The sequence below is a fragment of the Schistocerca americana genome, chromosome 3 (genome assembly GCF_021461395.2).
Source record: "Schistocerca americana isolate TAMUIC-IGC-003095 chromosome 3, iqSchAmer2.1, whole genome shotgun sequence".
Taxonomy (NCBI): domain Eukaryota; kingdom Metazoa; phylum Arthropoda; class Insecta; order Orthoptera; family Acrididae; genus Schistocerca; species Schistocerca americana.
In genome coordinates this window covers 663,179,438-663,191,340 of record NC_060121.1, presented here as the reverse complement: position 1 = coordinate 663,191,340, position 11,903 = coordinate 663,179,438, and the positions used below count along the sequence as shown (strand labels likewise).

The following is an 11,903-nucleotide window of genomic DNA, read 5'->3' as shown; positions in this document are numbered from 1 at the left end:
GCATGTATATTGTAGATTGTAAGCGTTCCCTTCGTTAGACAGTCTGAAATTGACACCTCGAACATCAGATTTCGTATTTAGTCGTATCGTGTTTCTTTTGTTAGAAGATACAGGGTGTTTCTGTAAGAGGATGCAAAAATGTAGGAGGACGTAGATAATGCTCCACTGAACAATTTGTGGTAGGGATCCTGAGATCGGAGAAGCCAGCTTAAGGAGATATGGAAATAAACTTGTTGATCGCTTTGTATAGCATTACTGTTTTCCAGATTATTTACAACTAACATGGGTACAAATTTACACGTACTGTGCTGTTTATTAACATGTACTTTCCTTAGTTCCTGCAAGGAAAAAGAGGAGGACGAGTCTGATTACTAGGAAGTCTTGATGCAGGTTTTGTTTACTTAACTTGTCCGTAAGGTGGCTCTGTTGTGTCACATTTACATTGTCCCATGACAGAACGTTCACACCCATTCATTACTCAGTACGATTCAGAGACGTCGAGTATAGTAAGATGGAGCGGAACCGGTCCATTTCCGCACAACTCACTGACATGCACCTTCTGTGTGGGGAAGTACATTGCAATGCTCTTGCTGCGGAAGGGTTGTACTAGTGTTTGCCGCTCAGAGTGGCCGCGCAGTTTGAGACGCCATGTCACTGATTGTGCGGCCCCTCTCACTGGCGGTTCGTGTCCTCCCTCGAGCATGGGTGTGTGTGTTGTTCTTAGCATAAGTTAGTTTAAGTAGTGTGTACGTCTAGGGACCGATGACCTCAGCAGTTTGGTCCCTTAGGAATTCACACTCGATTAACGAATGTAGGAGACTGATTCATTGGAAAGAAGGGACGAGGGACCTGACAACATGAGGACCACTCGCATACTCGATTTTGAAGAGGAAGCTCTGGAAAGTCTTCCAACGGACCCCATTGCTAGTACTCGTCATATTGCACGTGAAACGGGCGCTGCACATACTAGCGCGTGGCGAGTACGCCACGAACAACAATTACGCCCACATCTCACACAACTATTCCATGCAATGCTTGTGACTGACTTGGCACTAAGGGTCACATTGTATCAGTGGTTGCTCCAGGAACGGATAGATCGACCATTCCTCTAAATCGTGCTATTTAGTGACGAGGCCTCGTTTGATGGTGGTGGTATTTCGAACAGCAGGAATAGCCATGTGTGCGATGAGGAAACCCCTCACGCTGTAGTAGTCACACCATCAGATAGTTGTTGCTGCGACTATCTGTGGTGACATTGTAGGCGACAATCTCATCGTGCCATATAATCTACCTGGCCACCTGTACTTGGGGTTCGTGTAAAGAGTTCTTACGAGTTGTTGGAGAATGTATCCTTGGCTGACCGTGAGAGGATGTAGACACAACATGACTATGAACCCGCTCATTCCAGTGTGGCCGTCCGCAACCTTCTCAATGTTGTATTTACCAGTCGCTTGACTGGAAGGTGAGGTCCTACTCCATGGCCTGGGAAGTTACGTTACCTGCTTACCTTTGACTATTTCCTACGGAGATATCTCAAGTTACTTATGTATGAGGTCGTAGTGGATACGGATGTGAAATTAATTGCCAGAACTGTAGCTTGCCTTTGATGTGCTTCCAAACACATTTTACGATCGGCTTTCGAAAAGTCTCTGCTAAGTTTGAGGGATGGCAACACCGGTGCGTATCGAGGTCACGTTTAGTTAGTAGCATTTTTGGAAAGAACGCACACCAACTTTCAGCCATATTGTTCTTTTTCTTTGTGTTTGGCATTCGTGTGAATCAAGGAAGTTGAGTGATTGCTCAAAAATGGACGAAGAAGAATTTAGTGTGGTGACTAAACATTACTTTATGAAAGACAAAACGCCTCAGCAGACTAAACAGAAGGTTGATAAACATTACGGTGAGTCTGCACCTTAGATTAGAACAGTTTATAAGTGGTTTCAAAATTTTCGGAGTAGCCATATGGGCAAAAGTGATGCTGGACGTTCTGGACGCCCTGCGGAGGTTACGATTCCAGAAATCATTGATAAAATCCATGATATGGTGATGGATGACAGAAGAGTTAAGGTGCACGAGATTGTTAGTGAATGAGTGCTTAATATTCTGCACAAACATTTGGACATGAGAAAGCTATCCGCAAGATTGGTTCCGCGATTGCTCACGTTTGACCAAAAACGGAATCGTGTGAAGTGTTTCAAGGATGGTTTTCAGCTGTTCAGGAAGGACTTTAAGAGTCATTTCGTCACTATGAATGAGATATGGATACATTGGTATACACCTGAGACGAAACAACGATCTAAACAATGAGTTAGCAAGGGAGAATTGCACCAAAAGAGGCGAAGACCAGTCCTTAGGACGGAAAGTTTATGGCGACTGTCTTTAGGATTGCAAGGGATAATCCGATCGACTATCTGGAAAAGGGAAAAGCTATTACAGTTGCATATTGTCCATCGATATTGGACCACTTGAAAACTGAGCTGCAAGAAAAACGCCGGCGATTGGACAGCAAAAAATCCTTTTCCATCACGACAATGCGCCAGCACGCACCTCATCAGTGGTTGTCGCAAATTACTGGTAGTGGGATTCCAACTTTTTTCACATCCCCCCTTTTCTCCAGATTTGGCTCCCTCGGACTACTATTTTATTCAAACGAGGAGGTGATTTCAGTAACTAATAGCTATTTTGCAGACTTTGACAATTCCTATTATTCGGAAGGGATCAACATATTAGAATATCCTTGGACGAAGTGCATGTCTAAAAGGAGACTATGTCGAAAAATAAAAAAAAGGTCTACCCCAAACACGTAAGTAGTTTTTATTTTTGCATGGAATTTTCAAATGCCCCTCGTAGGATGCGTCAGAGTCTTCTTCGCCGATGTCATGCTTGCATTGAGGTTGATAGCCATATATTTCGGCACATTTTGTAAGTCACTTTACAAACGGTACGTTCACTGTGTCAGTGACGGTATTTGCAGTTAACAGTACTAATGTAAATAAAAAAGTACACAGTATTGTGATTTTATTCGTATTATTTCCTTGTTTCCGAACCCAGGACCCCTACCTCAAATTGTTCAGCAGAGCATCCTCTATGTCCTGATAAATTTTTGTTTGTGTGTGTAATCTTATGGGACTTCACTGCTAAGGTCATCAGTCCCTAAGCTTACACACTACTTAACCTAAATTATCCTAAGGACAAACACACACACCCATGCCCGAGGCAGGACTCGAACCTCCGCCGGGACCCGCCGCACAGTCCATGACTGTAGCGCCTCAGACCGCTCGGCGATAGATTTTTGTACTCTGTTACGAAAACAACCTGTATTACATAGCTATAATTTCCTGAGAATAGAATTGGGGCTTGATAATTTAGTTCTCATTTTCCATGACTTTTTAAATGTACACCCAAGTTGCTGTAACTGTTGCTTACAGACGAGAGATGGCTGCTGCTCTTCACTGTGTTACGGCATCTTCATTAGGTTGCTGTGGAAGTTGAGACAATGGTACTGTCACTTACTGGTATGTAAGATCTTTATTCCAGAGGAAACAGATTTTAATTCTCATTTGATAACTGGGACCAAACCATTTTCCTCCGTAATTACCCCATATTAAAAACAAAATAGTTGTTTCCACATGATGCGTCATAGCAAATATCTCGATCTTGCCTCCAAAGGTAACTACCTCAACTGGGGTAGTATTACCATGAGATAATACTATTCGTTTACACTGTCTGGAGACGAATAAGGTGTTTCATGGGAGGGAGAGGAAGCACTTTACCATTAATTGATGACATCACGCGAAACCACCGGCTTCGACTTGTGCCCTCGAGGTAACTAATTGTGTTATATGGACCAACACTAGCTACACACCTGTCTTCTGTTTGTTTTTTTCTCATTGTACTCATCCCTCAGGCGGGTCTCGTAGTGAATCAGAGTTCAGACAAGACGAAACCCTGTTGATTTCACCATGATTTACCTTGTTTGGTGGGGAAAAGTTATTAAGTTCATCTCCTGAATACAAAAAAAAAAGAATAAAAATGGTTCAAATGGCTCTGAGCGCTATGGGACTTAAAATCTAAGGTCATCAGTCCGCTAGAACTTAGAACTACTTAAACCTAACTAACCTAAGGACATCACACACATCCATGCCCGAGGCAGGATTCGAACCAGCGACCGGAGCTTTCGGACGGATCCTGACTGAAGCGAGTAGAACCGCTCGGCCACGACGGCGGCCCCTGAACATCAGAGTGCTCGTCTTACCTCGAGATGAGTTGAAGCCTTAGGACAGAGTTGTGTGACGCGGGATAACGTTATACTGCCAACACCGATGCGTCCAGCTGATGTGGGTATAGTGGTCGGTTTCATCTCTTCCTTGTTCGTCTCATTTTGAAAATGCTGATTCTTCTTAAAGAACAAAAGTAGTTTCAGAATTCTCCCTCTCTCAGGGAAAATATTAAGCTATCTTACATAAATTGTTCTGTGTGCCCTGATTGAGCTATCAGCGTAGCCGTTCAAGGTCCGGATGGGAGAAAATGGATAAGATAAACTGCCACTAGTGAGACTTTTGTGACGATACATATTTCACCATGTATTCATTTATTACTTTGACCTTGGTGAACTAATTGCGGGACCGTGACTATCAGATTGTCAAGAGGTCATTAGCGTGGAGAGTCACTTGTGCAATCGATAAGACCGTTATAAAAGCCGCGCACAGGCGACTGTGTTCATCCGCCGGCCAGAACCATGCAGACAGCCGTCGTCCTGTGCCTGCTGGTGGCGCTCTGCAGCGCTGCCCCCTCCACGAGGTCCCACTTGCCCAGACCGCGCCTCGATGGCCGCATCGTGGGCGGCGAGGCCGTAGACATCTCGCAGTACCCCTGGCAGCTGTCGCTGCAGAAGCTGGGCTCCCACAGCTGCGGCGCCTCCATCATCAGCTCCACCTGGGCGCTGACGGCGGCCCACTGTATCGAGGGCTCCTTCGTCAACTTCGTGTCCCTCAGGGCCGGAACTTCCACCCGCGGAAGCGGCGGAACTGTGTACGATGCTGCCGACGGATATTACCACGGGGATTACGACTCCGATACCACTGACTACGACGTCGGCGTCATCCAGATTGACGGATCATTCACCTTCGATTCCAACGTTCAGGTACAACTCGTGCACAGAAAATACGTACTTCTCCATACTTCAAATTTATTTTTGTCTTACGACTGTATGCTGAGGATCATCTGTTTAGTTTTTTTTCTCGAACATAGTTCCAGGTGCCTTAAATTCGATACGACCTACTGAATTCGATGGGCAACAAACGAATGTTTCCCAGGTATCGCCGTCACTTAACAAATCGGAACGGCATACGGTGCCGTTAAATTCATCTTCTTCAAATAGATATTTGTCCATAAGAAAATTTTCATGTATTAGAACGATAATTATCATATGATGACTTTTATATGAAGTCATAAAGGAAGCTATGGTTTGGTAAAAAGACATCTTCATGACTTAGGAACTGAAACAAAATTTTTCACATGTTCTGTAGCTGTTTTTTCGAAGTTTTGCTGCTTTTTGAGAGAATGAGTAAGGCTACAATATTTTGCCTCCATACATGTAATATTATACCACATTGCATCTTTTATTCGATGTGAGATCACGATTCACAAAGGGTAAATTTTCTTTGGTTGATTATGGGTAGCACCACTGCAAACATTTTCTGTGGTGTTGAATGCCTGGGAATTATTTTAAAGTGGACGCTGAGAACAGGGTGCTGAGACCATTATTCATTCTTGTGAAAGCTGCGATCAGGAGAAGGTGGCTTAAGAAACACACCGTGTTGTGTACTACCGAATGTAACGTTTAATTGCTGTAAAGGAAAGAGAAGGGAGGCAGGCTGGCCGTGGCGAAGCTGCTTAGCAAATGTGAGATGCACTTCCACTGCTAAGAAATCGTTGACAACAGCCAAGTGCTGAAATGTAGGGATGAAGAGCGATAGCATCTTACAAGAGAAAGAGCATCCTTTTAACACGAAGGAATCTGTGAGGTTAACGAATAGAGGACGTGAACTGACCCTTCGTAGAATTTCTCACGGGCTACAGTGAGTGACGCTCCCCACCAAAAAGCAGAGGAGTGAATTCCATTCGCTGAGTCCTTAGTCGTAGGAGGAGTTTTAGAACGTTCTAGAATCCCTTTCCATACGGAATACGAAAAGAAGGCAATTAACTCTCAGCTTCATGACCTGTGTAGAGTAAGGCACTGCTTTTGTAATGGGTGCTGGGGTTCATTGCAGGGAGCACACACACATATGCCTCCAGACTTACTAGAGACTCGCGAAAGTGTGGAAAAGGACTCTCCTCTGCGTGTAGAAAGAGGATAAATTGCGAGGGAAGGACTTATAGGCTTTAATAACAAGAACACCAGTGAAACGTCTCACTGTTAGAACAAGAAAAGTGTCGATTTCGCAACTACGAGTCAGTTAAGACGTTTCTGTGGTAGCAGAGTGACTATTTCTTGTTTCTCTGCGGTGTCTGAGGCATGGTGAAGTGCTTTTATACGAACGAATATATGATTCATTTTTCTGTTCCAGATTTGTGAGCAAACAGTAACCTTGACGTGTATTCTGTGTTGTGCTGAAGTACTCTCAGCTCTAGGAGTTTGCGGGCGGTATAATATGTCCTATGTATAGATGGACTCAACGTACATCTTCAACACGTCGACTAATATCACAGATCATATCGTGACTCCAGTACAAATCCTCACAGTTGTGTAATCGGTGCTATACTCACCACTGCTTGGCAGACAGAGAAACACTTACACTACATGCGTTGAGATTCATTCGCTTGTTGTTTCAGCTCTTTTCTGTCAGTTTCAGTTTGGGTGGAGGTCTTCTGTTACATTGGGCTTATCAGTATGAACCAACTTAGTGTGTCCGCATAACGCTATGTGAAGAGGACAGTTTAATACCCTGTACTGACTTTATACGCCTGCATTTCTCGGCTGTCGGAAAGTAAATAATTTTGCGGTAACTAGTTCCATTCATTCTAGTGCGGTATCTACTCAACGTTATTGATCTCCTAATTAAGCTAATGTAGAATACCAAAACGACTAGATTCCTAATCTAATATATTTATCTGTGTGAATGTTGTCAAATGACAGAGCAGACAGATTGGTGGAAGATTTCGGCTGCATCTTTATCAAAGACACCACCACAGCATCTGTCGTAAGGGGTTTAGACAAGCCACGGACAGTTAGTCGACCATATTCTCAAACCCGAGTCCACGACGTTGACCGCTGCACCGGATCTCTCTGTGATTTTCGAGAAAGTAGATTCCATATGAAGGTGTAAGCGATAAAAACATCACAAAACTCGCAATAATCCTCACGTAATTTTCGAGTGACTGCGGTGTAACTGAGACCACATAATGTTAAAGCTACACGTTTATCAGTGATCCACATGGCTCATATACGTGAAATAGCCTCAATATTTACAAATATATAGATAGCGTACTAACATACACGCAACAAGGATGTATTCAAGCGCAAATTGATAATTAATATGAGGGATATTCGGGAAGTAAGGTCGGATCGTTCGCGAAATGAAAACCACAGTGGAAACCAAAATTATTTTTTCGCAACTGTTAGCCACACCTTCCAGCTACCTCTCTAAATAGTCTAAATAGTCGCCGATCCCACTTAGACATTTGTCGTGACGTTGTGCTAACTACCCAGCACCCACGTCCCAAATAGCCGCAAGTGCTTCCCGCCAATTCTCTGCACTGTCTGCACTGCTTTGTCTGTGCCAAAATGTTGTCTTCGTAGCCAGCGGTTTGTGTGAGTATAGATGAACGTGGTGGGAGCCAATTAAGGGCTGTATTGTGGGTCATCAAACACTTCCCATCGAAAACGCTTCTGGAGCGTTTACATCGCCCCTACAGAATGCCGCTGAAAATTGTCTTGATGGAAGAAACGCTTGAGATTTATGTTATGTGGCCTGCATAGCTTCAGGCTAAATCTCTCACCAGATCCATATACATGGCGGAAGACACTGTTGTTTTAGGCATTTCCATGTGATGACTTTGCGCTCTAAACTGAAAAGTGTGACGTGAAGCGATCGATAGCCACAGTAAAGACACTCCCGAACACATCTGTGCAAAGTTCCATCGGATTTTCGGAGTGGTTTTCACTTCATGTCTGGTCAGACCTTACTTTCCGAATACACTTCCAATGATAAAATAAGAGAGCATAGCCCCATCTAGCGGACGGAAACTGCAACGCCAGAAGCAATTTCTTTGTACCTGAATACTGATGTTACCAGTGGCGTTCCCAAACTATCAGCTTGGCAGTCAGCAATGGCTTGCCATAATGCTAGAATAGAGCTGAGCCTCAGTACGCGTGAAAGGGTGAAGATACTGTAAACATAGTGTTTCAGAGGGACACATCTACTGCGAAATAAATCTCATTAAATGACAGAATGGTAAAAGGAAAGGAGGATAATTAGTGTTTAGCGTCTCATCGACTACAAGGTCATTACAGACAGAGTACACACGCTCGAACTAAGAGAAGGACTGAGGTGGAAACTGGACGTTTTCTATTAGAGAATCCATCTGTGCAATTTCCTTAAGAGGTTACAGAGAAATCAGGAAAAATGTAAGTATAGATGCCCAGACAGGGATTTGAAACACTGTACTCAAAAATGGAAATCGAATGTGGTAATCGCTGAGCCATCTCACTTGGTCGCAGAATGGTTGCCTTCTTGCCTTCTACATTTCAAAATACAATGATATAAATACACACTAGCACAAATCTCGAAAAAACACAAATATACTTCACATTTGGACACTTACTAGTTGTGTTACAACAGAGATCTAGTGGAACATCACATTTTGGTTAGATTAGCGAAAGAGTGAATAATAAACAGTGTCGCACTACCTATAATTATTTCATGCTCTCTCGGTAAGGGGTCTTAATCTGAAATTAAATGATAAATAAGAATCCCCAGTGTTTTGTTTAAAGGTACCAAAATCCGTAGAAGCTACCACACATATCACCATTGTGATTGAAATGGATTAGTATTGCATGTTCCTATCCAATGAGTGGGTTTGGAATCGTCATTTGTCAAATAAACCAATCTACTTCCAGTATTCGACAATCCAACCAGTGTGGTAGCTCCACCAGGAGCGTGAGGGTATAGTTGGTGTTCCTATTACTAGACTAAAGTGGATTTCGGAGCCGAGATTGCGCTGCCCATCCGGAAAAGATTTTATAGTGAAGCACCATTCAACAGCGTAGGTGTTCCTCAGTGAAGTGACCGCCTCCGACTTGCTGCTTCTCCCTGTTGAAATTGTTGATATAATGCACATCCTCGACCGTTTGGTGAACTTTGGTTTCTCTATTCCTTCGTATCGCTCTAACAATTCCCTAACATTCATTTCTCAGTGGCAAAACATTTCCATTGCTATGCACAACATGGTAACACAGAAATTAATGTGCCTGAATTCGTATGCGCTAGACTTCATTTTCCAGAAAAATTTTACTTCTTCAGCAACATTGTTGACAATATTCTCGGAGTGTTGTCCGATTATAATTTATTACTTATGATCAATAGTTTTACTATGAAACGGAAAATATTACGTTTGTGGGAGGAAGGGGGAATGGGGAAGCTCGTAGCTGAGCGAATAGTTTGCACGACTACCACGCTCTAAACGCAGGTTCTCTATTCTTTACTGACATCAATTCTGCGTTAGTGAAGGAACGGGAACGTAGTCAGCTCTCACACACTACAGCTGACTAGCTACATCACTAAAAAGTCTCTACATTTTGACATTAACTGCTAGAATACTGAGCAATAATATCCCCCTAAAAATTATCGCCTTACAACGCATACTAAAGAATATAAAGCAACAGTCCGTCGATATTAATTACCGCACAGCTCATCATGACGACATTAGAGCTCTGCATCATTCATCAACATTATCATCATCATCTTCTTCTTCACTTCAGGCATTAAACTTTTATTTATTTTGCCTTTTACGGCACCCAAAGATTCCTCCTTTGACTATCAACTCGCTTAGATTTCCTTACAGGAGACCTAATCCTCCTCCACACATTCTTTAACGACGTTCATTCACGTTTGTCTTCTTTTCTGGTATTCAATTACATTTCATTCATCCAATTCCCACCTAATTTCATATATCGAAGTATGTCAGCTCAGTGCGTTTATTTGTTACTGTTATAAAGTCCTTCTCTGTTGCTTTTATGAGGCTTTCCCGGGGTTTACTTATGAAGCACGATTTTTTTTCTGTATACAAGCATTTCATGTAATATTTCCATCATGTTTCTCTCCTCCTTTTTTTACACATTCGTTTCTTGTAACAAACGTACTCCAAAACTTTAATATTCCCTTCTCCTTTCCTTCGTCATACTCATATGTGCCGAGTCCAGTGTTTCAACTGTTCTACTGTTCTAATGGCAGTCACGGTGTTGGCTGTACAAGATGATTTCCTATAAAGGACCTTCACTTTCTCTCCTTCTCTGAAATCGTCAAATCAAATCATGGAAAGTAATGAATGAGCTACACACGAAATAAAATTGTACGTCACATTTTACATGTGACTTTCGGCAAGTTATGTGTACTATGAAGTAGTCATGTCGTAGAGATGGGCTCAGTGTTATGCTCAGCTGACTATCTTTCATACATATGGTCCACTACAGGCTGAAATCGGTTAGTGTTTAATGAGTAACACATACGTGCAGTGGAGGGATAGCTAAATGAAATTTATTGAAGAAAGGTTCCTGCATAATGTTTTGTTAGTTGTGTAAGCATTGAATAGCGAATGTTATGTTCCCAAAGCACTTTCCCCTGCTGTTTTCAAGGGCGCTTCGTGACGAGTGTGTACTGTGCTTTACAGGCAGTGAGTCTCGGCACGACGGAGCCATCTGCAGGCACAGCGGTGACCATCACGGGCTGGGGCGCCTTGTCCTCCGGAGGCTCCTCCCCCATACAGCTGCAGGCGGTCACCACGTCCATCGTGGCTCGTGCCTCCTGTAACTCTGCCTACGGCGGCGAGATCACGCAGCGCATGATCTGCGCAGGCGAAGACGAGGGCGGCAAGGACTCGTGCCAGGGCGACAGCGGTGGACCACTGGTGGAAGGATCCACCCAGTACGGTATCGTCTCCTGGGGAAGAGGATGCGCTGAGGCCGGCTACCCTGGCGTCTACTCTAATGTGGCCAACTTGCATTCCTGGATAACACAAGTCACTGGCGTGTAACAAGCCATCCAGCCGTAAATGAATAAATTATTCTTAATTGTAACATAAGATCATGAGAATAAAACGTTTCTTCTGTTACATAATGTATCAATTTTATCAAGTCATTCTTAACCGAAATACTATGTCCTCAAAACTACGTTGATTAATTCTCCTGTATTATGAATTCCATATCAAAAGTAATGAAGTAGGATACACTCAATAAAATATAATGAATGATATGTTTCTGAAAGTATGGAGGTATATCGCTAGTCTCGCACATTCTACACAGAAAAATAACAGCCGTTTAGCTGTCGCTTCCCACAATGATTTCAGAAATTTACATGGGATGTTATCCACCCCTTCTGCCTTATTTGATCTCAAGTCCCCCAAAACTCATTTAAATTCTGTTTCTAATAATTGATACCCAGTTTCATCCCTGTCGACTCCTATTTCTTCTTCTATCACGTCGTCAGGCAAGTCCTCCCTCTCATACAAGCCTTCAATAAACTCTTTCCACCTACCCGGTCTCTCCCGTGCATTTCATAGTAGAATTCCTATAACACTCTTAAGGTTACCACCCTTGGTGTTGTTCTCACAAAAACTTGTGTTTACTTCTCTTTATGCCGCGTCAGTCCTTGCAAGAGTCCATTTTCTTCGATTTCTTCACCTTT

At 43.1% G+C, this 11,903-nt stretch overlaps 1 protein-coding gene across 1 annotated transcript; it reads left to right on the top strand.

Annotated features, from left to right (window-relative positions):
• The first annotated feature begins 4,704 nt into the window (after positions 1-4,704).
• LOC124606787 (trypsin delta-like) lies at positions 4,705-11,331 on the top strand. The gene is made up of 2 exons (XM_047138851.1): positions 4,705-5,143; positions 10,891-11,331. The coding sequence occupies exons 1-2, from the start codon at positions 4,739-4,741 to the stop codon at positions 11,251-11,253; spliced, it is 768 nt and encodes a 255-aa protein (XP_046994807.1). The 5' UTR covers positions 4,705-4,738; the 3' UTR covers positions 11,254-11,331.
• Positions 11,332-11,903: the final 572 nt, after the last annotated feature.